The sequence below is a fragment of the Nipponia nippon genome, unplaced genomic scaffold, assembly GCF_047370975.1.
Source record: "Nipponia nippon isolate SJK-2023a ecotype South Korea unplaced genomic scaffold, ASM4737097v1 scaffold_46, whole genome shotgun sequence".
In the NCBI taxonomy this organism is placed as follows: Eukaryota; Metazoa; Chordata; class Aves; order Pelecaniformes; family Threskiornithidae; genus Nipponia; species Nipponia nippon.
This window is the reverse complement of record NW_028262365.1, coordinates 983,834-1,010,591: the sequence shown is the minus strand read 5'-3', so window position 1 is coordinate 1,010,591 and position 26,758 is coordinate 983,834. Positions and strand designations below refer to the sequence as shown.

At 64.2% G+C, this 26,758-nt stretch overlaps 3 protein-coding genes and 1 long non-coding RNA gene across 10 annotated transcripts; 1 reads left to right on the top strand and 3 right to left on the bottom strand.

The window, feature by feature from the left end:
- Positions 1-2,760: 2,760 nt before the first annotated feature.
- Positions 2,761-6,843, bottom strand: THAP8 (THAP domain containing 8). Of its 3 annotated transcripts, none has more exons than XM_087778731.1 (4): positions 6,668-6,843; positions 5,280-5,466; positions 3,851-4,378; positions 2,761-3,694 (listed from the first exon to the last, which is right to left on the bottom strand). In XM_087778731.1, the coding sequence occupies exons 1-4, from the start codon at positions 6,748-6,750 to the stop codon at positions 3,536-3,538; spliced, it is 957 nt and encodes a 318-aa protein (XP_087634857.1). In that variant the 5' UTR covers positions 6,751-6,843; the 3' UTR covers positions 2,761-3,535. The 3 variants fall into 3 exon arrangements, with proteins under 3 accessions (XP_087634857.1, XP_087634858.1, XP_087585708.1); XM_087778732.1 differs by having other exon boundaries at positions 2,761-3,655; positions 6,668-6,830; XM_087729582.1 differs by lacking the exon at positions 6,668-6,843 and adding an exon at positions 6,069-6,600 and having other exon boundaries at positions 5,280-5,978.
- A 389-nt stretch (positions 6,844-7,232) lies between these two features.
- On the top strand, positions 7,233-21,329 carry WDR62 (WD repeat domain 62). 2 transcript variants are annotated; one of them, XM_087778730.1, is made up of 27 exons: positions 7,237-7,454; positions 8,513-8,604; positions 8,726-8,788; positions 10,127-10,184; positions 10,363-10,533; positions 10,700-10,834; positions 11,142-11,324; positions 11,405-11,565; positions 11,927-12,101; positions 12,184-12,321; positions 12,787-12,962; positions 13,129-13,220; positions 13,570-13,880; positions 13,973-14,094; positions 14,216-14,291; positions 16,032-16,143; positions 16,321-16,384; positions 16,649-16,768; positions 16,880-16,995; positions 17,091-17,143; positions 17,234-17,437; positions 17,558-17,765; positions 17,920-18,277; positions 18,363-18,462; positions 18,582-18,648; positions 18,754-18,836; positions 19,015-21,329. In XM_087778730.1, exons 1-27 carry the CDS (start codon positions 7,350-7,352, stop codon positions 19,243-19,245), a joined length of 3,774 nt encoding a protein of 1,257 aa, XP_087634856.1. In that variant the 5' UTR covers positions 7,237-7,349; the 3' UTR covers positions 19,246-21,329. The 2 variants fall into 2 exon arrangements, 1 of the variants encoding a protein (XP_087634856.1); XR_015709192.1 differs by lacking the exons at positions 18,582-18,648; positions 18,754-18,836; positions 19,015-21,329 and having other exon boundaries at positions 7,233-7,454; positions 16,880-17,143; positions 17,234-17,765; positions 17,920-18,045; positions 18,151-18,277.
- POLR2I (RNA polymerase II subunit I) lies at positions 14,413-26,713 on the bottom strand. Of its 4 annotated transcripts, none has more exons than XM_087729586.1 (6): positions 25,395-25,496; positions 24,367-24,421; positions 23,996-24,069; positions 23,309-23,383; positions 21,744-21,795; positions 14,413-15,370 (listed from the first exon to the last, which is right to left on the bottom strand). In XM_087729586.1, the coding sequence occupies exons 1-6, from the start codon at positions 25,451-25,453 to the stop codon at positions 15,266-15,268; spliced, it is 420 nt and encodes a 139-aa protein (XP_087585712.1). In that variant the 5' UTR covers positions 25,454-25,496; the 3' UTR covers positions 14,413-15,265. The 4 variants fall into 4 exon arrangements, with proteins under 4 accessions (XP_087585712.1, XP_087585710.1, XP_087585709.1 ...); XM_087729584.1 differs by lacking the exons at positions 14,413-15,370; positions 25,395-25,496 and adding exons at positions 18,762-18,898; positions 25,827-26,713; XM_087729583.1 differs by lacking the exons at positions 14,413-15,370; positions 25,395-25,496 and adding exons at positions 21,455-21,652; positions 25,827-26,697.
- LOC148052612 (uncharacterized) lies at positions 17,419-18,135 on the bottom strand. The gene is made up of 3 exons (XR_015698494.1): positions 18,009-18,135; positions 17,584-17,611; positions 17,419-17,511 (listed from the first exon to the last, which is right to left on the bottom strand). It is a non-coding gene; the product is annotated as an uncharacterized LOC148052612 (long non-coding RNA).
- Positions 26,714-26,758: the final 45 nt, after the last annotated feature.

Below are 26,758 nucleotides of genomic sequence, written 5' to 3'. Positions count from 1 at the left end.
TATAGGGGATGATGGGTGGCTATAGGAGCTATGGGGGCTATAGGGGCTGCTACCGTGCAGCTATAGGGGATGATGGGTGGCTATAGGGGCTATGGGGGCTATAGGGGCTGCTACCGTGCAGCTATAGGGGATGATGGGTGGCTATAGGAGCTATGGGGGCTATAGGGGCTGCTACCGTGCAGCTATAGGGGGTGATGGGTGGCTATAGGAGCTATGGGGGCTATAGGGGCTGCTACCGAGCAGCTATAGGGGATGATGGGCGGCTATAGGAGCTATGGGGGCTATAGGGGCTGCTACCGTGCAGCTATAGGGGATGATGGGTGGCTATAGGGGCTGCTACCGTGCAGCTATAGGGGATGATGGGCGGCTATAGGGGCTATGGGGGCTATGGGGGCTGCTACCGTGCAGCTATAGGGGATGATGGGTGGCTATAGGGGCTATGGGGGCTATAGGGGCTGCTACTGTGCAGCTATAGGGGGTGATGGGCGGCTATAGGGGCTATGGGGGCTGCTGCAGAGCAGCTATGGGGGTTATAGGGGGTGATGTGCAGCTATAGGAGCTATGGGGGCTATAGGGGCTGCTACCGAGCAGCTATGGGGGCTATAGGGGGTGATGGGCGGCTATAGGAGCTATGGGGGCTATAGGGGCTGCAGAGCTGCTATAGGGGACCATAGGGGTGATGAGTGGCTATAGGGGACCATAGGGGATAACGAGCAGCTACAGGGGCTGCAGAGCGCTATAGGGGACCATAGGGGATGATAGGCAGCTATAGGGGCTATGGGGGCTATAGGGGCTGCTACAGAGCAGCTATAGGGGCTACAGGGGCTGCAGAGCTGCTATAGGGAACTATAGGGGACGATGAGCGCCTATAGGGGCTGCAGAGCTACTGTAGGGGACCATACAGGCTGCAGAGCAGCTATAGGGGCTATGGGGGCTATAGGGGATGCAGAGCAGCTATAGGGGGCCATAGGGGCTGCAGAGCAGCTGTAGGGGACCACAGGGGATGATGGGCGCCTATAGGGGCTGCAGAGCAGCTGTAGGGAACTATAGGGGATGATGGGTGGCTATAGGGGCCATGGAGGCTATAGGACCTGCTGCAGAGCAGCTATAGTGGACCATATGGGCTGCAGAGCAGCTATAGGGGCTATGGGGGCTATACAGGCTGCAGAGCAGCTATAGGGGACCCTGCGGGGATGATGAACAGGTATAGGGACTATGGGGGCTATAGGAGATGATGAGCAGCTATAGATGGCTGTGGGGACTATGGGGGCTATAGTGGCACAAAAGCAGCTATAGGGGGCACGGGGACCAGTAAAAGGGCTATGGGGGGGCCTATAGGACCTGGCACAGGGCTATGGGGAGCTATAGGTGATGGGGAGAAGCCATAAAGGCTGGAGGTGGCCTATAGGGGCTGGAGAGGTGCTTTGGGGGCTATAGAGGACTACAGGCAGCTGGAGGAGCTGGAGAGCACCTATGGGGACCTATAGGCTCTGGGAAGGGGCTATAGGGGCCAGCGGCTACCGAGGCTTGAGAGGGTCTATAGGGAGCTGCAGAGGAATGGTAGAGGCTGGAGAGCAGCTATAGGGGGGGCTATAGGGAGCTGGAGAGGAGCTATAGGTGGTGGAGAGGAGCTATAAGGTTTGGAGGTGGAAGGAGGCTGCAGGGGCTGGAGATTGGCCATGGGGCATATGGAGGCTATAGGGGACTACAGAGGCTGGAGAGCAGCTATAGGGAGGGGTACGGGGGCGCTATAGGGTCTGCGGGAGGGGCTATAGGAACCCATAGGGGCTGGAGGAGCTGCGGGGGGGGCTACAGGAACCCATAGGGGCTATAGGACGAGCTATAGGGGCTGGGGGAGGGGCTGTAGGAATCCATAGGGGCTAGGGAGGAGCTGTAGGAATCCATAGGGGCTGGGGGAGCTGCAGGGGGGGCTCTAGGAACCCATAGGGGCTGAGGGAGGAGCTATAGGGGCTGGGGGAGGGGCTGTAGGAATCCATAGGGGCTGGGGAGGGGCTACAGGAAGCCATAGGGGCTGTGGGAAGTGCATGAGGGGCTATAGGGGCTGTGGGAAGGGCTATAGGAACCCATAGGGGCTGGGGGAGGAGCTGTAGGAATCCATAGGGGCTGAGGGAGGAGCTATAGGGGCTGGGGGAGGGGCTGTAGGAATCCATAGGGGCTGGGGAGGGGCTACAGGAAGCCATAGGGGCTGTGGGAAGTGCATGAGGGGCTATAGGGGCTGTGGGAAGGGCTATAGGAACCCATAGGGGCTGGGGGAGGAGCTGTAGGAATCCATAGGGGCTGAGGGAGGAGCTATAGGGGCTGGGGGAGGGGCTGTAGGAATCCATAGGGGCTGGGGAGGGGCTACAGGAAGCCATAGGGGCTGTGGGAAGTGCATGAGGGGCTATAGGGGCTGTGGGAAGGGCTATAGGAACCCATAGGGGCTGGGGGAGGAGCTGTAGGAACCCGTAGGGGCTGAGGGAGGAGCTATAGGGGGGGGGGGAGGGGCTGTAGGAAACCATAGGGGCTGGGGAGGGGCTACAGGAAGCCATAGGGGCTGTGGGAAGTGCATGAGGGGCTATAGGGGCTGTGGGAAGGGCTATAGGAACCCATAGGGGCTGGGGGAGGAGCTGTAGGAATCCATAGGGGCTGGGGGAGGAGCTATAGGGGCTGTGGGAGGGGCTATAGGAACACATAAGGGCTGTGGGAGGGGCTATAGGAGCCCATAGGGGCTGCGGGAGGAGCTATAAGAATCCATAGGGGTTACAGGAATGGCTATAGGAACCCACAGGGGCTGAGTGAGGAGCTATAGGGGCTGTGGGAGGGGCTATAGGAAGCCACAGGGGCTGAGGGAAGGGCTATAGGGGATGTGGGAGGGGCTAGAGGAACCCATAGGGGCTGGGGGAGGGACTATAGGAACCCACGGGGCCTGTGGGAGGGGCTATAGGAACCCATAGGGGCTCTAAGAACCCACAGGGGCTGTGGGAGGGGCTATAGGGGCTGTGGGAGGGGCTATAGGAAGCCATAGAAGCTGGGGGAAGGCCTATAGGAACCCACGGGGGCTGAGGAAGGGGGTATAGGGGCTGTGGGAGGGGCTATAGGAACGCTGAGGGGCTGTGGGAGGGGGGCTATGGTTGCTATAGGGGCAGAGGCTACGGGCAGGGGTGTACCCACACGGCCCAGGGGGTGCGGCCATTCCCCAGGACCCACCCTTTTCCCCCGCCGTTAACTCTGGAACCTACTGACGGCTCAGGCCCGGCCGCAAGACAGCGAGCGGGGCCACCCCCAGGCGAGGCCGACGGCCCCAAGGCCACCAGCGAGGGCCACCCCGCTGTCACACATGGACCCCCCCAGCCGCTCGCCGCCATCGTCCTTTATTCGAGCCGAGGGGAGGGGACGTCCCCGTCCCCAAATCCCCGCCCCCGCTATCACAAAATAAACCTTAAATACAAAAATAAAGCAGCCCCCCCCCCCCCCCAAAAAAGAGGGTGACAGAGGGTGGCAGTGGGTGTCCCCAAAATGTCCCGGTGGCACCGTGTCACGGCGGTGGCACGGCGTAGACCAACGCCTCCTCCTCTTCCTCCTCTTCCTCCTCCTGGCAGATGATGGTGACGGCGCCGGCGGGATCCGGTGTCACCGGCCCCGGTTGCAGGCAGGCCTGGAAGCGAGGGGAGGGGGACAACGGGGATGTCCCCAACTCGGGGACACGCCCGCGGGGCCACCGTCAACCCTGGCGTTCCCGCTGGAACGGCCCCCGCCGGCGAAGGGCGGCGGTGCCACCGGCAAACGGCGGTGTTGCCCGCCGGCGTCCCCCGCCCGCCGGCGTCCCCACCGCGTCCCCGCTGTCACCTACCAGCTTGAGCCTCTCCTCGGAGAGCAGGCTCTCGCGGCGTAGCTGCTCCACCAGCCCCTCCATGGCCGCCAGCCGGGCGCGGTGCCGCCGGCGCCGCTGTTGCAACACCTTCACCTTCCGCTGCAGCACCAACGCCACGCCGACGAGTTCCTCGGTGCTCAGCTCGCCCGGCGGCGACGTCACCGGCGCTGTCACCGTCTTGGACACGATGGGGACGGTAGAGACGATGGGTAACCGCAGGGCGGAGGAGAGGACGGTCTCCGGCGCGGCGGCGGCGGGATGGAAATAAGTCGCCGGCGGCGGGATGGCGGCGGTGGCCGTCTGCTCCGCTCGCGGGGATGGCGGTGACACCGGGCGGGCGGCGCCGCCCTCGGGGACGTCACCCGGTTCCACCGCGGCCGTGCCGGGTTCCAAGGCGATGGTTTCGGGGACAGGCGGTTGTCCCGGTGTCACCGGCTCCGCGCCGGTCACCGGGAGGGGTTGCTTAGGCTGGGTGGCGCCTGGCGGCGTGCCGGGATTCTCCTGTTTCTGTAGGGAAACCCCCCAAAATCCCCGGTTTTTGGAGGTTCTCGCGGCGACGGGGCCGAGCGGTAGCGCGGCTTCCTCCCCAAAACCCCCGCTCTGGGGACAAAAGCCACCTCGAGGTGACAATTCCCATCCTGGGGACCTTCTAGAACCTTCCGGGGAGCCCAAAATCCCACGGGGGAACCTCCAGAACCCGCCGAGGAACCTCCAGAACCCTCCGGCAGAACCCGCCACCCCCTACACAGCTTCTAACCCTCCTGAGGAGGCTTCCAGAACCTTCTAGAACTCTTCGAGGAACCTCTAGAACCCTTCGAGGAACCTCCAGAACCCCCCAGGAGAACCCACCACCCCCTAAACAGCTTCTAACCCTCCTGAGGAGGCTTCCAGAACCTTCTAGACCCTTCTAGAACCCTCTGAGGAACCTCCAGAACCCTCCAAGGAACCTCCAGAACCCCCCAAAGAACCTCCAGAACCCCCCAAAGAACCTCCAGAACCCCTCCAGGACAACCCACCACCCCCTAAAGAGCTTCTAACCCCTTCTGAGGCGGCTTCTAGAACCTTCTAGAACCCTCTGAGGAAGCTCCAGACCCCACCACACCCTAAAGAGCTTCTAACCCCCTCTGAGAAGGCTTCCAGAACCTCTAGAACCCTTCCGGGACATCCCACCACCCCTTAAAGAGCTTCTAATCCCTTCTGAGGAGGCTTCCAGAACCTTCTAGACCCCTCTGAGGAGCTTCGAGCCCCCCTCAAAACCCTTCTGAGGAGCCGCGAGACGCTTCCCGGGGACCGTTCCTTCTCTTAGAACGTTCTAGATCTTCTGAGGGAGCCTCTGGGGAGCTCTTAGGTGCTTCTAGAGCCTCCTGGGGGAGGTTCTAGAAGGTTCTAGATGGTTGTAGGGCCTCACCGGGGGGCTGCGGGGGAAGATGGTGGGAACGGCGTCGGGCCGCAGGTAGCGGACGCCCCAGCGGTACTGGAAGCAGGAGGGTTCAAAATGGTCGCTGCAGAGGTGCTGGTGACGGGTGGGCACCCAGTTCTCCTGCCGCATCTGCGTCAGCCATTGGCGGAGCCGGGCCGCGTCCTGCAGCGGGAACCTGGGGGGAGGGGGGAAAGGGGACTCTCGGGGGGGGGGGTTCCCCCACCTCGCCCCTCCCCCGGGGCACCCGAAGGTCCCCACGGGGGGCTGCCCCACCCCCACTTTGGGTGCTTCCCCCACCCCCGCCTCAAAGAGCTCACTTAGTCCTGCCCCAGGCCCCGCTCCGGAACCAGGCCCAGGCCCAAGCTCAGGCTTAGGCCCCACCCCAGAACCAGACCCCACCCCAGAACCCGGCCCAGGCCCCAGCCCCACTCAGGTTCAGGTTCAGGCCCAGGACCAGGCCCCACTCAGGCCTACGCTCAAGCTCAGGCTTGAATCAGGTTCAGGCTCAGGCCCCGCCCAGGCCCAAGCTCCACCCCAGAACCAGGCCTAGGCCTCACTCAGGCTCAGGCCCAGGCTCAAGCTCAGGCCCAGGCCCCAGCCCCACTCAGGTCCAGGTTCCAGCTCAGGCCCAGGCTCAAGCTCAGGCTTGAATCAGGTTCAGGCTCAGGCCCCACTCCTGAACCAGGCCTAGGCTCAAGCTCAGGCCTAGGCTCAAGCTCAGGCCCAGGCTCAAGCTCAGGCCCAGGCTCAAGCTCAGGCCCAGGCTCAAGCTCAGGCCCAGGCTCAAGCTCAGGCCCCACGCAGGTTCAGGCCCAGGCTCAGGCCCCGGTCCCACCCCAGAACCAGGCCCAAGCCCAGGCCCCACTCAGACTCAGGCTCAAGCTCAGACCCCAGCTCAGACTCAGGCCCAGGCCTAGGCCCCACTCAAGCTCAGGCTCAGGCCCAGGCTCAAGCTCAGGCACCACTCAGGCTCAGGTTCAGCCTCAGGCCCGGGCCCAGGCTCAGGCCCTGGCCCCAGTCAAGCTCAAGCCCTGGCTCCAGCTCAGGCTCAGGCCCAGGTCCCACCCTAGAACCAAGAACCAGGCCCAAGTCCAGGCTCAGGTCCCACCCTAGAACCAGGCCCAGGCTCAAACTCAGGCCCAGGCTCAAGCCCAGGCCCAGAACAAGGCCCAGGCCCAGAACAAGGCCCAGGCTCAGGCCCAGGTCCCACCCCAGAACCAGGCCCAGGCCCCGGCTCCAGCTCCAGCTCAGGCCCAGGGTCAAGCTCAGGCCCAGAACCAGGCTCAGGCCTAAGCTCAGGCCCCGACCCCTCCCCCCCCGTGGGCGGAGCTAAGCGCAGAGGCCCCGCCCCGCTGCCCCCGCTGCCCGGTACCGACTTGTAGAAGCTGAGGCGGCGGGCTGGCGGCCGGGCCCGCCCCGCCGCGTTGGAGCAGTGCGGGGCGCGGCACGACTTGGGCATCGCCGCCGGCCTCACGTGACGCGCCGCCGGGCGTGCTTGCGTCACCACGCACGCCCGTCGCCGTAGCAACGCTTCCCGTCCGCGTCGGGGGGGGTGTGTCCGTCCCCCCCCCCCCAACCCCTCACAGCGACGCATGCGCAGAGGAGCGGGGCGCCGTCGCTATGGCAACGGGGCCTACGCGCCGCGGCGGGAACGGGGAACCCCCGCGGGGCTCCCCACAGCCGGGACGGCCCCGTTCTCCCGTAGGCCGTTTCCCACGCCGTTAATAACCCCCTGCTCCCTCCCGCCGGGCTTTAATTCCCGCCGGCGGCCGCGGCAGGGCCGGGCCGGGCCGGTTGAACCGGGTCGGCGGGACTCGAACCCGCGGGCAGAGGCGGGGGCGGGAGGGCGGGGCCTGCGCCGCTCCGCGCCGCTATTGGCCGAGCGCGGGGTTGAGTGGCAGGAACCGGCTGGGCGGAGCCTGAGCCCGGCGGCGCCGCGCTGCCATTGGACGAGGCGAGGGAGGCGGGCGGTGAGCGGCGTGGGCGGCGGCCAATGGGGAGGGGGGAGCCGGCTTTCCGCGCGCGGTTCGGAGCGGGAGGCAGCGGCGGCCCGCGGCCATGGCGGCGGCGGCGGGCGGCGGGGCTCACGGCGGCACCGGGCCCGACCCCTCCCCGCTCTTCCACCTGCGGCGGCGGTCGCGGCACCAGGGCACGGAGGAGGCGGTGAGGGGCGGGGGGAGGTGGGGGGAGGGGGCGGGGCTTCCCCGGGGGGCGGGCGGTGGTGGGCCCGTGGGGGCGGGGCCTGGGGGGCGTCCCACAGGGGCGGGGCTTGTGTGAGAGAGGGGTTGGGGGCGTGCCCAGTGGGGGCGGAGCTTGGGGCGGGGTTAGGGATGCATGGGGTGGGGCTTATGAAGGAGGCGGGGGTTGGGGACCCCATGGGGCGGGGTCTGGGGAGGGGGCGGGGCTGTAGGTCCATGGAGGCGGGGCCTGGGATCCTGTGGGGGTGGAGCCTGGGGAGGGGGCAGGGCGGGGACCCCCTTGGGGGTGGAGCCCGGCAAGGAGGTGGGGCTGGGGAGCCTGTGGGGGTGGAGCCTGCGGAGGGGGTGGGGCTGGGGACCAGTTGGGGGCAGAGCCTGGGGAGGGGGCAGAGCCTGGAGACACCATGGGGGCGGAGCCTGGGGAGGGGGCGTGGCTGGGGACCCCATGTGGGTGGAGTCTGATGAGGGGCGGGGCTAGGGAGCCCATGGGGTGGGGCCTGAGGAGGGGGCGGGGCTGTAGGCCCATGGAGGTGGGGCTGGGGACCCCGTGAGGGCAGAGCCTGGGGAGGGGGCGGAGCTGGAGACCCCGTGGGGTGGAACCTGGGGAGCAGGCGGAGCCTGGGGGCACCATGGGGGCGGAGCCTGGGGAGGGGCAGGGCTGGGGACACCTTGGGGGTGGAGCCTGGCAAGGGGGCGGGGCTGCGGACCCCATGGGGCAGAATCTGGGCAGGGGGCGGGGCTGGGGACCCCGTGGGGTGGAACCTGGGGAGGGGGCGGGGTTTGAGACCCCGTGGGGGCGGAGCCTGGAGAGGGGCAGCACTTGGGGGGCCCGGGGGAGGCCGCTCTCGCAGCCGGGGTGCGCGTTGGGGTGCCCCCACAGGGACGGGGGGGGGGCGAGGGACGAAGGGGGGGACCCAGCGGCACCCATGGGTGCTGGCCCCCCCCCCCCCCCTCCCCCGGGGACCCCCCAGCCGCCCCCCGCAGCCCCACGCCCCGGGGGGGCTCCTTCCTCCTCTCCCCCAGGTGACGCTGGAGAAGGTGCTGGGCATCACCGCCCAGACCAGCAGCGCCCTGGCCTGCGAGCCGGCCGCGGGGCTACTCGCCTACCCCGCCGGGTGAGCGCCTGCCGGGACGGGACCCCCCCCCCCACCCCCCGGTACCCCCGCCTGCACCCCGAAAACCCCGCCGGGGAAATCCCGAATCCCCGAAATCCCAGCCTCCCCCCGTCCTATCCAGGTGCGTCGTCGTCATCCTGAATCCCCGGGAGAACACGCAGCAACACATCCTCAACACCTCCAGGTACCCCCAAACACCCCCCGGTACCCCCCAAATACCTCCTCAACACCTCCAGGTACCCCCAAACACCCCCTGGTACCCCCCAAACGCCTCCAGGAACCCTAAACACCTCCAGGTACCCCCCAAACACCTCCTGAACAACCCCAGGGACTTCCCAAACACCTCCAGGTACCCTCAGACACCACCACGTACCCCCAAACACTCCCAGGTACCACCCAAACACCTCCAGGGACCCTCAGACACCCCCAGGTACCCCCCAAACACCTCCAGGGACCCCCTAAACACCTCTAGGTACCCCCTGAACACCCCCAGGTACCCCCCCAAACACCTCCAGGGACCCTCAGACACCCCCAGGTACCCCCAAACACCCCCAGGTACCCCCCAAACACCTCCAGGCACCCCCAAGCACCTCCAGGTACCCCCAAACACCCCCAGGTACCCCCCAAACACCTCCAGGGACCCTCAGACACCCCCAGGTACCCCCGAACACCCCCAGGTACCCCCCCAAACACCTCCAGGGATCCCCTAAACACCTCTAGGTACCTCCTGAACACCCCCAGGTACCCCCCAAACACCTCCAGGGACCCTCAGACACCCCCAGGTACCCCCAAACACCCCCAGGTACCCCCCAAACACCTCCAGGGACCCCCAAGCACCTCCAGGTACCCCCAAACACCCCCAGGTACCCCCCCAAACACCCCCAGGTACCCCCCAAACACCTCCAGGGATCCCCTAAACACCTCTAGGTACCTCCTGAACACCCCCAGGTACCCCCCAAACACCTCCAGGGACCCTCAGACACCCCCAGGTACCCCCAAACACCCCCAGGTACCCCCCAAACACCTCCAGGGACCCCCAAGCACCTCCAGGTACCCCCAAACACCCCCAGGTACCCCCCCAAACACCTCCAGGGACCCCATAAATACCTCTAGGTACCCCCTGAACACCCCCAGGTACCCCCCAAACACCTCCAGGGACCCTCAGACACCACCAGGTACCCCCAAACACCCCCAGGTACCCCCCAAACACCTCCAGGGACCCCCAAGCACCTCCAGGTACCCCCAAACACCCCCAGGTACCCCCAAACACCTCCAGGGATCCCCTAAACACCTCTAGGTACCTCCTGAACACCCCCAGGTACCCCCAAACACCCCCAGGTACCCCCCAAACACCTCCAGGGACCCCCCAAACACCCCCAGACACCCCCCGAACGCAGGCTGTGCCGTACATCGGGTTTCAGGAACGCCGCTTGCGCCACTTCCGCTATTTTTCCTCCCACGGAAAGACCCAGTTTTCCCTCCAGAGTAGCCCCGTCGTTCAAGAAAATACAATATTTTCCAGGAAAACCCTGAGCGCGTTGGCTTTTTCGCCTGACGGGAAGCTCATCGTCACCGGAGAGGTGGGTGTCACTTATTTCTAGTCACCTCCACCCCGATTTTGCCTGTTCCGATACCTCCCCTGCTTGTTTTTTGGGGGGGGGGGAGGGGTGGGTTTCCCCCCCCCCAATTTGGGATCGCCCCGCAAAGGGCGGCAACACAAAACCGTCAACGCCGCCGGTTTTCCACCCCGTCGCGCAGAACGGGCACCGACCGGCCGTCCGCGTCTGGGACGTGGAAGAACGGGCGCAGGTCTCGGCGTTGCACGGTCACAAGCACGGCGTGGCTTGCGTCGCCTTCTCCCCCAGCGCCAAATACCTGGTGTCGGTAGGGTACCCGCACGACATGGCCGTCAACGTTTGGGATTGGAAGGTGAGCTCCGGTTTATCCAAAATTCCCCAAATCCAGGGGAAAACAGCTTTTTTTTATCCAGCTTTTCTCACGCTCGCAGGCGGCTCCGGATTTTCGCGGGGTAACGCTTATCGCGCGCGACGCCGTGGCGTCTTTTTGTTTTTTTTTTTTTTTTCCCCCCGAGCAGAAAGATTCCCTGGTCGCGTCGAACAAGGTGTCCTGCAAAGTGACGGCGGTGTCCTTCTCCGAGGACAGCTATTTCGTCACCGTGGGGCACCGCCACGTCAAATTTTGGTTCCTGGACTCGTCGAGGGAGCTGAAGGTGAGGGCGACGGCGTCTCGCAGGGGCGCGGGGCGGCCGACGGAGTCGAACTCGAGGCTGGGCGCCGCTGAAATCCGCGTCGCCAAAGTGACGCGGGAGCGGGCGGTTTTTGTAGAAAGAACCGGAAAAAAAGCCATTTTTCCCCCCTCAAAAAAATTCACGCCGCGTCGTGACCGAACGTCGTCGCTTCGTTCCGCGGGGGTTTCGGCTCGAGGACGCTGCCGACATCCAGCGGTTCGCTCCGTCGGGCTGGCAGCCATTTTCTTCCGTTACCGCTCGTTACCGCCGCCGCTATCCCGTTTTGCAGAGCAACGAGACGGTGCCGCTGGTGGGACGCTCGGGGTTGCTGGGCGAGCTTCACGATAACGTTTTCTGCGACGTGGCCTGCGGGCAAGGGCCGATGTCGGGCAGCACCTTTTGCGTCTCCTCCTCGGGATTGCTCTGCCGATTCAACGACAAACGGGTGCTGGAAAAATGGATCCTTCTGAAGGTACGGTGGGTGCGGGATCCACCCCCCCCGATCCCCGGGATGAAGCCCACCGCTACGGATTTTACCCGCTCCGGTTGTAGGTACCGCTGGCAAATTGCCTCTGCCTCAGCGAGGAACTGATATTTTGCGGCTGCGCCGACGGCACGGTGAGGATTTTCCAAGCTCGGGACATGCGTTACTTAAGCGACCTCCCCAAACCTCATCCCCTGGGCGTGGACGTCACCCAAGCCGCCCCGCCGAGGTACCGCACGGCCGAGGGATCCCCTCCCCCCCCCCCCTTTTCCCCGCTCCGAACCGCCCGGCGCGGTTTCCGTCACCGAACCGCGGCGTTTCGGATACCGCCAGCTCGTCTCGACGGAGCTTTGAGCCGAGGTTTGAATCGGCGCCCGATTTTACGCACGGCGAAGGACGGGAGGGTCGGGCTTACGGGGCGGGGGGTCCGCAGCTTCGTTATCCCCTTCGTTTCGAGGCTGCGCGTCGGGATACGGACGCCGTTTCATTCGCGAATCCAATCTGCCTCCGCCGCAGCGCTCGGAGGGCTCGGACCCCCCAAACTCCGCACCCTCGGAACGCGACCCGACTCCGTTTCCCTCTCCCCGAAGGCGGCCGGACCTGGTTTATCCCGACACCATCGCCTTGGCCTACGACGTTTGCAACCGCTGGCTGTCTTGCGTCTACAAGGATCACAGCGTCTACGTCTGGGAGGTGGGGGACCTGCGGAACGTCAGGAAGGTGTGGTCGGATCTTTTCCACAGTTCCTTCGTCTGGAGCGTCGAGGTAAGGGCGAGCGGGTCCCGCGGGGGGCGATTCGGGGCACCCCCAGCCTCGTTTTTCCTTCCTCACCACCCCCTGGGCGTAGGTGTACCCCGAATTCGAGGAGCGGAGATCCTGTTTGCCTCCCGGTTCCTTCCTGACGTGTTCCTCGGACAACACCATCCGCGCCTGGAGCCTGGAAAACGGCTCCGCGCGCCCCAGCCAGGGCAGCGCCTACAGCACGGTACGACGCGGACGGGGGGGTGCGTCCCCCCTCCCCGGCTCAAGGCAGCCCCCCCAAAACCGCGCCGGCGGCTGGGGGAGCTCAACCGCTTCCCCGGGCTCTCGTTTTGGGGGATTTGCCTCTAAAAAAAAATATGGAGGTTTCGGGGTGCTTCCCGTCGGCTTCTTGCCGCTCTGGGTACGGAGCTGCCGCCCGAGCGGGAGACGAGCGGTGATTTTTAGGGGGTTTTGGGGATTATAACGAGCTTGGAAACTGCTTTCCGTTCTGCGCTCGCTATTTTTGCCGGAACGATCAAAGGACGCAGTTGCGCTGCTCCAATCCTGGTGTTTCTTCAACGGGAAGCGTGGAAAAATAAAGCGGGGATGTTGGGAGGTGTTGGGTGACGCAAGCGGGCTCCTCTCCTCCCCCAAAGAGCCGCCTGCGCTCTGCCGGGAGCCTGACCGTCCCCTCTCCTCCCTCGCCAAGACCCTGCTGAACGTCGTCTACGTCGACAACAACACGCAGCACCTCCAGGATTCCTCCAACGCACCCGACCGAAACGAAAACGCGGGTCACCTCGACGTCAAATCCGGGGTGCGGGTGATGCAGGTCAGCCCCGACGGGGAGCATTTGGCATCGGGGGACAGAGGAGGAACCCTCAGGCAAGCGGCGCCGCGCTCGGCCGAAAGACGGCGGCGGTCGGGTTGGCTCTAATCTCGTTTTAGCCGTTTTACCGCGAGCGTCTCCGAGTCCCCTCGCCGCGACGGCGTTCCCGCCCGGCTTCCCCGGTTATCGGGGGGCCGAGCCGACGGTACGCTTCCCTCGCAGGATACACGAGCTGCAGTTCATGCAGGAGGTGGCTAAAGTGGAGGCTCACGATTCCGAAGTTCTTTGCTTGGAGTATTCCAAGCCGGAGACCGGTAAGGCTTCATCCTGGTGATGCCTGAAAATAGCCGCCGGATAAATCCTCCGGCATTGCCGGCGAGCCTCGCAGCTCGGCTTCCCGGCTCTTACCGGTGGGAAAGCTTCTCCGTCACCAAACGAGCTGAAGCATCCTGAAAAACGAGCTTTGCCAGGAAGGATTTTTCCTCCAAGAAGCCACCGGGAGCTGGAGACGAGCCCCCGGGGCAGCGGGTGCAACCACCTCCATTTTCTCTCCCGCTTCGAACCAGTTTACAGCAAAATTTTTACAGGGACCGACAGCGAAACCACCGTTTTGTTACCAAAAAACCCTTCAGCGCGGCGCTGTTTTAACCCCCTCTTTTCCAGGAGCAGCGCTGCTGGCTTCGGCGAGCAGAGACAGGCTGATCCACGTCTTGAACGTAGACAAGAACTACAAGCTGGAGCAAACCCTGGACGATCACTCCTCCGCGATAACGTCGGTCAAATTTGCCGGTAGAACCATTTTTTTAATGGATTCATTCATAAAGAATCATTTTTCGGCTTCACTCGGTGCTGAATTTGGAACGGACGCCATCTCTGATCGCCTTTCCCTGTGCTCTCCTCCCTCAGGCAACGGGGACATTCAGCTGATAAGCTGCGGCGCCGATAAAAGTATTTATTTCCGCAATGCTCAAAAGGCGAGTTAGCGGCGTCTCCGCGAGGATTTGCTATTTCTCCCCGAAAATCGGCCGGGCGAGAAGGTAACGCAGCTCTCCCCGTTTCCCTACAGCTCCCGGACGGCTTTAATTTCGTTAGGACGCATCACGTCGCCGAAAAAACCACCCTGTACGACATGGACATCGACATCACGCAAAAATACGTCGCCGTCGCCTGCCAGGATAGAAACGTCAGGTGAAGGCGCTTTTTTTTTTCTTTTTTTTGGCTCGGGCTAAACCTCTGTTGCGGTCGCCTTTCTCCTCCCGGCTCCGGTGTCCTCATCGCCGGGTTTGACCGCCTCCCGCTCCTCCGGCAGGGTGTACAGCACGGCCAGCGGGAAGCAGAAATGCTGCTACAAGGGTTCGCAAGGCGACGACGGCTCCTTGCTGAAGGTAAGAGGGCGATTGCCACCGCGTTTCGGCTGTCAGGGCGTCTGCGGCGGCTCCCTCAGCGTGCGGGGTGGCCGCGGTGGGGCAGGAGTGTTGGCGGTGCCGAGCCGTCGGTAGCCTTGAGGAAAGAGCTGCCATCCAGAGGGACACGGAGACGTTGGCCAACGTCAGCCTCATTGGCCAACGTCAACCTCGTTGGCCGACGTCAGCCTTGTTGGCCGACGTCAACCTCGTTGGCCGACGTCAACCTCGTTGGCCGACGTCAGCCTCGTTGGCCAACGTGAGCCTCGTTGGACAACGTCAGTCTTGTTGGCCAACGTCAGCCTCGTTGGCCGACGTCAACCTCGTTGGCCGACGTCAGCCTCGTTGGCCAAGCACAAGGTTCTGCAGCTGCGTGGGGGCGATGGATGGATGGAAAAGGACGTGGGGACGCTGGTGGGTGACAAATTAGTCATCTTCTAGCCACGGCCGACTTAATTGGCATGCGCGCCAGCGTTTGGCCGGGCTGGAACTCAACGGTTGGTCTTTGCTCCTTCGCTGAGGGATCTCTACGACTTTCACATCCTTTGGCCTCCTCCTTGCTGATTCATTTGGACGTTGCCCCGGTTTATTTTCCTTGAAAATGAGTTTCGAGTTCGCTAGCCGGCGGGGCAGGGTGATTCACGCTCCGGTACCTCCTCGGCGAGGCGGCCGGCGGCGTTAACCGCCCGGGTTGGGTGGGATGGACGGCTCCGGCTCCGCCGCGGAGACGTTTCTGGTTGGGTTTTGCTTTGGTTGGGTTGAACGCACCTGGGGCTGTTGGTGGCAAGACACCGCCGAGGGCTCCGGTTGGTCCATAAATACGGATCTATATAAATGTACGCGCGCGTACGTTGACTGCAGTCAACGGGTCAACGTCCAAACGGAGCTCAGCAACGAGCGGTGGCCCTCGGAGGTCCGTACTGGGACCAGTACTGTTCCATACCTTCATCGACGACCTAGACGGTGGGCCGGCAGATGACACCAAGCCGAGCGGTGCCGTCGGTACCCTCGAGGGAAGAGCTGCCATCCAGAGGGACGCGGAGGCGTTGGCCAACGTCAACCTCGTGAGGTTCGACAAGGCCAAGCGCCAGGTCCTGCAGCCGGGTGGCGGCGATAGACGGGCGGAGGAGGACTCGGGGACGCTGGTGGGTGACGAATGGGACGTCGCGCGCGCTCGCAGCCCAGAAAGCCGCGCGGCCCGCTCTGCCGAGACCCCCCGCTGCGTCCAGCTCTGCGATCCCCGGCGCAAGACAGACGTGGACGCGCTGGAGCGGGTCCCGAGGAGGCCACGGAGATGGTGCGGGGCTGGAGCAGCTCCGCTGCGGAGAGAGGCTGAGGGAGTTGGCGTTGTTCCGCCTGGAGAAGAGACGGAGACGTATCAAAAAGAGGGAGAGGGATTGTTACCAGGGTCCGTAGGGCCGGGACGAGGGGCGACGGTTTGAAACCGAGAGAGGGGAGGGCGAGGTTGGACGCGAGGAAGAAATTCTTTGCGATGAGGGTGGCGAGACGCCGGAGCAGGTTGCCCGGAGAAGCTGGGGCTGCCTCATCCCTGGAAGCGTTCGAGGTCAGGTTGGACGGGGCTTGGAGCAACCTGATCCGGTGGGAATCGTCGCTGCCGGAGCTTGGCCTGGGTGGTCTTGAAGGTTCCTTCCATCCCAAACCATTCCAGCTGCGTGGCTCCGCTTGCCTTCCCAGCCCGATTTTCCGCTCCTTTCCCCCCAGGTGCAGCTGGATCCCTCGGGCACCTTCCTGGCGACGAGCTGCTCCGACAAAAGCATCGCCCTCATCGACTTCCACTCCGGGGAATGCGTGGCAAAAATGTTCGGTCATTCAGGTTCGGTTCCTCACGCGAGACGCCCAGGGAAAAGGGGAACCCCCCTGCCTGTCCCCCCTACCCCGGTTCGGCCGCGAAGCCCCCCGATAACGTCCCCGCGCCCCCGCTACGGCGTTGAAACCTCCTAAACGAGCGCGGGGATCGCCGACGAGCAACGCCGCCTTCTCTCCGGCACAGAAATAGTCACGGGGATGCGGTTCACCTACGACTGCAAGCACCTCATCACCGTCTCCGGAGACAGGTAGGGGCCGGCGGACCTACAAAATCGTCTGATTTATGCCGAAATCGTCTGATTTATGCCGAAATCGTCTGATTTATGCCTATACGCCTCGCAAGACACGACGGGAGAACTGGCTTTTGAGAGCGCTTGGGCGGGATGTGCGCGGAAGCGCCGGGGGGGGTGGAAATTAAATTCATCGAGGGATTTAACATGAAGCTCACCGTAGCCGAAATCTTGGGGGGCGATCTGATCTCCCCCCCCCCCCCCTCATCTTTCTACCCCCAGCTGCGTCTTTATTTGGCACCTGGGCCTCGAAATCACCAGCAGCATGAAGCAGCACTTGTTGGAGCTCAACCTGCCGCAGCCGAAGCGGGCGAAGGAGCCCGGTTCCCCGGCGCAGCTCAGGTAGCGGGGGGGAGGGGGAAAAAAAAAAACCCTCGCCCCTAAATCCCACCCCGGTTTTGGCTTTCGGGGTGGGAAAAAGCTCGTCGGCCCCCCACCGTTCTCCTCCTCCAGGCGGGAGACCTACGTCGCGATTCCCGGCGGGATGGAAGCCAGCGGAGCTTCCGACGAGGAGCCGCGAGACGAGGCCTCATCCCCGCAGACCCCCTCCAAGGAGGATTCGGAGCCGCGTGCGTCGCGGGCCGGGGTCCCTCACCTCCATTTTCTGCCCCGTTTTCCGGTCGCGGCGTCCGGCGCCGCTCCTAACCCCGCTCTCCCCCTCCAGCTCCGGCGTGCATCCTCACCAACGGCAGGTTGCCCATGTGGGCAAAGAGGCTAGTAAGTCGCGCGGCCGCGCCTGTATCGTTTAATTTAACCGCGAATGGATGAAAATTCCCTTTTTTTTTTCCTTCCCCCCGCCGTTTCCAGCTGGGAGAGGTGGAGGACGGCGACGCGGCGGCCGCCAACCCCCCGGGGAGCTACCGGCCGCGGGGGCGATGGGCAGAGCGCGCCGAGAGGGGCCCCATCAAGACGTTACCGGAGACGGATCCCCCCTACCTCACCCCCCTCAAATCCCACCTCGAGGGCGAGCCGGAACTCGAGCCTGGCAACCTGGACCATCTACTTTCAGAGGTTGGTTGCCCCCATCCCAAATGAAAAGCCGGATTCCGGTTTTAACCATCCCTGCTCGCCAGCGCCCGTCTTTCCTGGAAAAAAATCCGGTTATGGATATCGGCTCCCCGTCTCCGGCAGGTGGAGAGCTCTCCCAGTGACCTCACCGAGGATTTCCAGCTCTCCGAGTTCTTCCTGGATGAGGAAAACAACGGGAGATCGGAATCGACGGATACAACCGGGAGCCGCCTGGAGGAGCTGCACGTGCCGGAGGCGAGCGGGTCGGTGCCGGCCTCATCCCGTGTTTCGCTCCGCTTGGGAATGCCGGCGCCTTGCTACCAGCCGGAAGGTAACGCCGGGAACGCCGGCGCAGCTCCGGGAAGGCTGGCGCTAAACCTTCGCGACCGAGCGAAAAGCTTGGGAGCGGTTTTAACTCCTGGGCGGGGAGCTCGGAATAAAAACCGGTGCTAACGTCCACCGCGGATGGTTTTCCATCCCGGCAGAGGAGGATTCCGGTAGGGAAGCGGAGGAGGCGGAGGAGAACCCGCTGCAGAGCAGCTCCTTGCCCCAGACCCCCGAGCAGGAAAAATACCTCAAGCAACACTTCGAGACGCTGGCGGACGCCGAAGGTAACGGGAAAAACCGCCGGCGGAGCGCGCCGGCGCATTCGGCACGGCCGATCCGGGCGGATCCCAGCTGTAACCGAGCTAACGCTTCCCGATCCGCGGTCGCAGAGAAGTTTGACGGCTCCTTAACGGATTTGAAACCGCCCGAACCTGGGGATGAGGAAAAAAATTTGTTCTTGAACCCGCGCTTGAGTATTTCAGCCCGGTTCCTCTCGCGTTGCCAAAAAAACAGCAGGTGGGAGTTCAGTGCCGCGTCTGTCCGGCTGTCTGTCCGGCGGGAAAGGCGTTTCCCGCTCCCGATCCCTTTTCTTATCCCGCAGGCTGGCGACCGCTTTCCCTGCGCGGGCACGACCCCGACCGCAGAGCCCTGCCCGTGCCGCGGAGCCGCCGAAAACACCCGAGGAGCTGCCGCGACCGGAGGCGAGTTGGTTTTTCTTTTTTTACCTAAAGGAGGGGAAAATCTTGGGGAGAAACACCCAAAAAAAAGGGTTTTTCATTCCTCGCGCCGCGCTAAACGGCGCTTCCGTTGATTTTTTTAGAAACCGCGGGATGAAAAACCTTGGGAAACGGGAGAAGAACCGGGCTCCGACGCCGACAAACCCATGGGTGAGTGGTTTTGAGGACAAAAAGGGGCTGCTTTCACCCCAAAATCCCCTCCTGGATGGGGATGAGGTGGGTTTTTTTTTTTTGGTCCGGTCGCGGCAACCGCAGGATCCAACCGGCTCCAGACCTTCACCGCGGCCCTGCGGCTTCTCCGGACGCGTTTCCAAGAGACGCTTGGGTTTTACGACGAGGTCGGTGCCTCCCGAAGACGACGTGACGTATTTTGGTCACGTTTACGGGGTTAAAACCCCCCCTAAAAAAAAAAAAAAATCCCCCCGTTCGCGGCTCATTTCAGAGCCGCGGCGCCGGGGGAACGTTTTAACCACGCCGGCAAAGAATCGGGGTGACGAAGGGACCCCGCTCCCGCAGGTGACGCTCTGCGCCGACGCCACCGAGGAGGATCTCCTCCGAGCGAGGACGGAGCTGACCGATTTTTTCGGCTGGATGAAAACCGAGCTGCGTTCCCGCGCCGTAACCCGCGACGCCGGTACCGATCCGACGCCGGATCCCGAAACCTTGGCGCTGCTCCGTGCCTACTCCGACTCCCTCATGGAGATGATCCGGAGGAGGTTGGAGGGCAGCAGCCCTGAAACGCTTTAAATCGAGGTATCGGGGTGCCGACCCCGTTTCCCGCTTCAATTTTGGGGGGATTTTTTAGGCAATTCTTTAAGTTTTAACCATTTTTGGGCCTTTTGGATGTATGTTTTTCTCCGGTTTCCATCTCATCCCGCTCCGAGCCCCCCAAAATCCCAGCGAACGCCCCGGCAGCCGCGTCCCCTCCCGGCAGCGGGGGCGGAAACGGCCGCCGCCGTCGATTTTAAAGGTTGTTAAAATAATAAATGTCTTTAAATCGAAGCGAGGGGGGTTTTGGGGGTGCGCCGATTCGGCACCAAGCGGAGATTTGGGGGTCAGTGAGGGGATGTGGGGTGGTTTAGGGTAGCCAGGAGGGTGATTTTTGGGGTCCAACCGGGCGATTTTGGGGTACGGGGGAAGATTTGGGGCAATTCAAGGCTTGATGGTGTGATTTGAGATACGGTGGGGGCGATTTGGGGGGACGGGGGGGGAATTTGGGGTAGCCGGAGGGCAATTTAGGGCACCAGGACTACAATATGGGGCCCGTCATGGGCAACTGGGAACACTGGGGATGCAAACTGGGGTCCAGTGGGGTGAGTTAAGAGCCTGGTGGGGATATTTGGGACCGCTGCAGGGTGATGTGGGGCACCGGGGGGGGGCAACTTGGGGCCCACTGGGGACAATTTGGGGCCCTGTGGCCGCAATTTGGGGCCCGTGGGGACATTTTGGGGTACCAGGGATGAAATTTGGGGCTCATTAGGGACAATTTGGGGCCCCGCAGCTGCAATTTGGGGGCCGTGGGGCCATTTTGGGGTAGCAGGGATGAAATTGGGGGCCCATTAGGGACAATTTGGGGCCCCACAGCTGCAATTTGGGGCCCGTGGGGACATTTTGGGGCCCACTGGGGACAATTTGGGGTACCAGGGATGAAATCTGGGGCCCTGTGGCTGCAATTTGGGGCCCGTGGGGACATTTTGGGGTACCAGGGATGCAATTTGGGGACCAACGGGGACAATTTGGGGCCCCGCAGCTCCAATTTAGGGTCCACGGGGACATTTTGGGGTACCAGGGATGCAATTTGGGGCCCCATAGCTGCAATTTGGGGGCCATGGGGACATTTTGGGGCCCACTGGGGACATTTTGGGGTACCAGGGATGAAATCTGAGGCCCTGTGGCCGCAATTTGGGGCCCATGGGGACATTTTGGGGTACCAGGGATGCAATTTGGGGCCCATTAGGGACAATTTGGGGCTCTGCAGCTCCAATTTAGAGTCCAGAGAGACATTTTGGGGTACCAGGGATGCAATTTGGGGTCCCACAGCTGCAATTTGGGGCCCGTGGGGACATTTTGGGGTACCAGGGATGAAATCTGGGGGCCATCAGGGACAATTTGGGGCCCGTGGGGACATTTTGGGGTACCAGGGATGAAATTTGGGGGTCATTAGGGACAATTTGGGGCTCTGCAGCTCCAATTTAGGGTCCACGGGGACATTTTGGGGTACCAGGGATGCGATTTGGGGCCCCACAGCTGCAATTTGGGGGCCGTGGGGCCATTTTGGGGTAGCAGGGATGAAATTGGGGGCCCATTAGGGACAATTTGGGGCCCCACAGCTGCAATTTGGGGGCCACGGGGACATTTTGGGGCCCACTGGGGACAATTTGGGGTACCAGGGATGAAATCTGGGGCCCTGTGGCTGCAATTTGGGGCCCGTGGGGACATTTTGGGGTACCAGGGATGCAATTTGGGGCCCATTAGGGACAATTTGGGGCTCTGCAGCTCCAATTTAGAGTCCAGAGGGACATTTTGGGGTACCAGGGATGCAATTTGGGGTCCCACAGCTGCAATTTGGGGCCCGTGGGGACATTTTGGGGTACCAGGGATGAAATTTGGGGGCCATCAGGGACAATTTGGGGCCCGTGGGGACATTTTGGGGTACCAGGGATGAAATTTGGGGGCCATCAGGGACAATTTGGGGCCCGTGGGGACATTTTGGGGTACCAGGGACGAAATCTGGGGCCCTGTGGCTGCAATTTGGGGATGGGGACATTTTGGGGTACCAGGGATGCGATTTGGGGCCACTAGGGACGATTCGGGCCCCGCAGCTGTGACAGGCAGAGTGCCAGCCCCCCCCCCCCCCCCCGCGCACCCCAACCCCCCCATGCGAACCCCCCAAACCCCACAGAGCCGCCGACACATCCCGCTGCCAAAAATAACCATTATTGTCACCAAAACGCCACTCCGGCAGGGACGGGGCGGGGACACGGAGCCGGGGGCGGGGGGCGCAGGGGCTGCCGGGGTGGGGGGGGGAGGTTTTGGGGCGACGGGCGCCTTCTGGGGTGATTTTGGGGTGTGAGGGCGTCTCCGGGCGCCGTCACTCGGTCCAGCGGTGGCCGCAGTGCGGGGCAGTGCAGACGTAGTAGAGCCTCATGGCGTCCTGGCGGGAGGGGACGGTCACGGCGGGAGGGGACAGGCGGAGGGGACGGTTTTGGGGGGGCGCGGGGTTTTGGGGGGGGGGGTCACCTCACCTCGGCTCTGGCGCTGTGGGACTGGAAGAAGACGGCTTCTTTGTGCCCGCACCTGGGGGAGAGGGTGACGGTGGTGACACGGGGTGGGGGGGACAAAGGGGACACCTCTGGGGGGACACCGGAGGTGGGGAGGGCACGGGAGACCCGAAGGGGGACATGGGAGCAGCGTGGTGGTGGGGGGGGCCGATGTCCCCATGGGGGTCCCCCACACTCTCACTGGGGTCCCCAATGTCTGCATGGGGGTCCCCACACTCCCATGGGGGTCCCCATGTCCCTGAGGGGTCCCCAATGTCCCCACGGGGGGTCCCCCACACCCTCATGGGGGTCCCTGATGTCCCCACGCCCCTGGGGAGTCCCTGATTTCCCTACGGGAGTCCCCAATGTCCCCATATCCCTGGGGGGTCCCTGATGTCCCCACGTCCCTGGGGGGTCCCCCACACCCCCATGGGGGTCCCCGATGTCCCCACGGGGGTCCCCACACTCCCACGGGGGTCCCCGACACCCCCACAGGGGTCCCCACGCCCCTGGGGGGTCCCTGATTTCCCTACGGGGGTCCCCAATGTCCCCATATCCCTGGGGGGTCCCTGATGTCCCCATGTCCCTGGGGGGTCCCCACACCCTTGGGGGGTCCCTGATTTCCCCACGGGGGTCCCTGATGTCCCTGGGGGATCCCCCACACCCCCACGGGGGTCCCCGATGTCCCCACATCCCTGGGGGATCCCCGACATCCCCATGGGGGTCCCCAATGTCCCCACACTTCCACGGCGGTCCCTGACGTCCCCAGAGGGTCCCCACGTCCCTGGGGAGTCCCCACGTCCCTGGGGGGGTCCCTGATGTCCCCAGAGGGTCCCCATGTCCCTGGGGAGTCCCCACGTCCCTGGGGGGGTCCCTGATGTCCCCACAGGGGTCCCCACACCCCCACAGGGGTCCCCGATGTCCCCACGTCCCTGGGGGGTCCCCCACACCCCCATGGGGGTCCCCACACTCCCATGGGGGTCCCTGATGTCCCCACGGGAGTCCTCCACACCCCCACTGGGGTCCCCATGTCCCTGGGGGGTCCCCACGTCCCTGGGGGGGGTCCCTGATGTCCCCAGAGGGTCTCCAGACCCCCACAGGGGTCCCCACACCCCCACAGGGGTCCCCGATGTCCCCACGTCCCTGGGGGGGTCCCCCACACCCCCCTGGGGGTCCCCGACGTCCCCATGCGGGTCCCCATGTCCCCGCGGGGTCCCCGATGTCCCCATGGGGGTCCCCACACTCCCACGGGGGTCCTCCACACCCCCACTGGGGCCCCTCCACACCCCCACTGGGGTCCCCCCACACCCCCACTGGGGTCCCCATGTCCCTGGGGGGTCCCCACATCCCTGGGGGGGTCCCTGATGTCCCCGGAGGGTCTCCAGACCCCCACAGGGGTCCCCACACCCCCACAGGGGTCCCCGATGTCCCCATGCGGGTCCCCATGTCCCCGCGGGGTCCCCAATGTCCCCACGGGGGTCCCCAATGTCCCCACATCCCTGGGGGGGGTCCCCCACACCCCCACGGGGGTCCCCGACGTCCCCGCTCACTTCTGGCAGGGGTGGTCCTCGGTGCGGGGCAGCGTGGGGTCCTGGGAGACGTCGGCGATGATCTGCGTGAGCTCGCTGCGAGGAGACGCCCCGGGGCCGTTAATTACCCCCCTTAATTACCCCCAGCCTATTGATAACCCTGGGAACCCCCTCATTAATTCCCTCTAATAATTACCCCTATTAATTACCCCCCCGCTAATTGCTCTTGAATTGTTCTCCTTTATTACCGTCCTTCATTAATTCCCCACCAGTTTTCCCTCAGCCTTATTAACTGCTTCAATTACCTTATTACCTTATTAATACTTACTAATTATTACTAATGAATAATTATTATTAACAAATAATAATATTGTTATTAACCAATAATATTATTAACCAATAATATTATTAACTATTATTACTATTAACTAATAATGTGTTCTCCTTTATTAATTGCCCCATTATTTACCTTCTATTCACCTCCCCTTATTAATCACTCACCCCTTACCTCTCCCTAATTATTCCCTTATTAATGACCTAATTTACTAATTACTTTCTTATTAATTACCCCTTTTTAATTACTTTTCCCTTCTTAATTTCTCTTGCAACGCCCCGCCTGGGCTGGGAAACGCTGGGACGGGGACCCAGGCCTCTGGGAGCGCTAACGAAGCCGCGCCGCTAACGAAGCCGCGCCGCTAACGAACTCACTCGACTTCGTGGGTGATCTTGTTGACGTAGATGCAGCTGTTGTCGGCCTCTTGTTGGTAGTCGCAGTTGCGGCACTGGGGGGGGGGAAGAGCGAGGGTTATGGACTGGTCCCAGTACCAAACTGGGAAAGGCGGGGAACAACCCCATGAGGCGCTGGGGCTGGTCTCAGTGCCAAACTGGGAGAGGCGCGGCGCCGTGAGGCGTTGGGACCGGTCGCGGTGGCGGCTGCGGAGGTGGGCACAGCCCGTTAGGATGGTGGAACTGGTCCCAGTATGCCCCCCAGCACTGGTCCCAGTGCCACACGGGGGTCGGGGGACACGCAGACCAGTAGCCTGGGACTGGTCCCAGTGGCGGGGCAGGGGGACACTCACGGCGTAGAGCAGGATCCGGTTCTCCTTGTCCTCCTTGGGGTACAGCATGTTGTTGCTGGGGGGGGGACATGGGGGGGTCACTAAGGGGTTTCTGGGGGGACTGGGGGCCCTGGGGGGTCTTTGGGGGGGCTGGGGGGCAACCAAGGGGCGCTGGGGTGGGGCGAGGGGGTATCGGGGGGCCCTGGGGGAGGAATTGGGGGACGCAGGGGGTGTCAGGGAGAAGTGGGGGGGGGGGGGGGGGGTTCTGAGGGGCCTGGGGGTGTTGGGGGGCCTTGAGGAGGGGTCTGGGGGTCACGGGGGGGAACTGGGGAGCACTGGGGGGTGTCAAGGAGCCCCGGGTGGTATTGGGGGGCTGGGGGGGACAGGGGGGTCTCGGGGGAGGGGGGTACGGGGGTATTTGGGGGGTAATGGGGAGGGTGGGGGGTGTCGGAGAAGGCTAGAGGGGGTGTTGGGGAACCCGGGGGGGGTCTGGGGGGCTCGGGGGGTATCGGGGAGCCTTGAGGGGGGTCTGGGGGACCCGGGGGGATGAGGGAGCCCTGGGGGTGGCTGGGGGGACAGGGGGGTATTGGGGAGCCTTCAGGGGGTCTCTGGGGGGGGCACAGGGGTATTTGGGGGGTAATGGGGAGGGTGGGGGTATCAGGGAAACCCAGAGGGGGTGTCGGGGAGCCCGGGGGGGCCTGGGGGCCCAGGGGGTATCGGGGAGCCTTGAGGGGGGTCTGGGGGTCACAGGGGGGAACTGGGGAGCCCTGGGGGTCTCAAGGAGCCCCGGGGGGTATTGGGGGGCTGGGGGGGGACAGGGGGTATTGGGGAGCCTTGAGGGGGGACTGGGGGACCCGGGGGGGGGGGGTCAGGGAGCCCTGGGGGGCGGCTGAGGGGGGACAGGGGGTATCGGGGGTGCCTTGAGGGGGTGTGAGGAGGCCGGGGGGGCCTGAGGAGGGAACCGGGGGGGGGGGAGGGGCCCCGGGGGGGGGGGTTGGGGGTCCCGAGGGGGGGGGTTGGGGGTCCCGGGGTCCCCGCCGCCCCCTCACCACTCCTGACAGAACCGGATCCCCACGAATCCCGGCTCGTAGCCGCCGTCCCCCTCCATGGCGGCCCCGCGCCTGCGCGCGGCCCCTCCCCCCCCCCCCCCCGACGGCGGCCGCGCGGGAACAAAGCGCGCGGGGGGGGGGCGGGGCGCGGGCGGCGCCTGCGCGGGGCAACCCCGGGGGCATTGCACGCCTGCAACCCCCCCCCCCCCCCCCGGTGCATTGCTCTGTTGCACAAACTGGGCATTGCACACGTACGCGCCTCGTGCCTTGCACGCCTGCACCCCCGTGCATTGCACACGTGCCCCCCCGTGCATTGCTTTATTGCACATCCTGTGCATCGCGCACCTGCACCCCCGTGCGTTGCACACCTGCATCCCCTCCCGCCCCGTGCATTGCTCTGTTGCACAAACTGTGCCTTGCACACGTACACACCTCACGCCTTGCACACCCGCAGCCCCGTGCACTGCTCTGTTGCACGCCCCGCGCCTTGCACGCCCGCTCCCCCGTGCCTTGCACACCCGCAACCCCGCGCCTTGCACACCCGCAGCCCCGTGCACTGCTCTGTTGCACATCCCGCGCCTTGCACGCCCGCACCCCTGCGCCTTGCACACCCGCAACCCCGTGCACTGCTCTATTGCACGCCCCGCGCCTTGCATGCCTGTTCTCCCGTGCCTTGCACACCCGCAGCCCCGTGCACTGCTCTATTCCACGCCCCACGCCTTGCACATCCGCAGCCCCATGCACTGCTCTATTGCACGCCCCGCGCCTTGCACGCCCGCTCCCCCGCGCCTTGCACACCCGCAGCCCCGTGCACTGCTCTATTGCACGCCCTGCGCCTTGCACACCCGCAGCCCCGTGCACTGCTCTATTCCACGCCCCGCGCCTTGCACGCCCGCACCCCCGCGCCTTGCACACCCGCACCCCTGTGCACTGCTCTATTGCACGCCCCGCGCCTTGCACGCCCGCACCCCCGCACCTTGCACACCCGCACCCCTGTGCACTGCTCTATTGCACGCCCCGCGCCTTGCAGGCCCGCTCTCCCGTGCCTTGCACACCCGCAACCCCGTGCACTGCTCTATTGCACACCCCGTGCCTTGCACGCCCGCAGCCCCGTGCACTGCTCTATTGCATGCCCCGCGCCTTGCACGCCCGCTCCCCCGCGCCTTGCACACCCACAACCCCCGCGCCTTGCACACCCGCAGCCCCATGCACTGCTCTATTGCACGCCCTGCGCCTTGCACACCCGCAGCCCCGTGCACTGCTCTATTCCACGCCCCGCGCCTTGCACGCCCGCACCCCCGCGCCTTGCACACCCGCAGCCCCGTGCACTGCTCTATTGCACGCCCCGCGCCTTGCACGCCCGC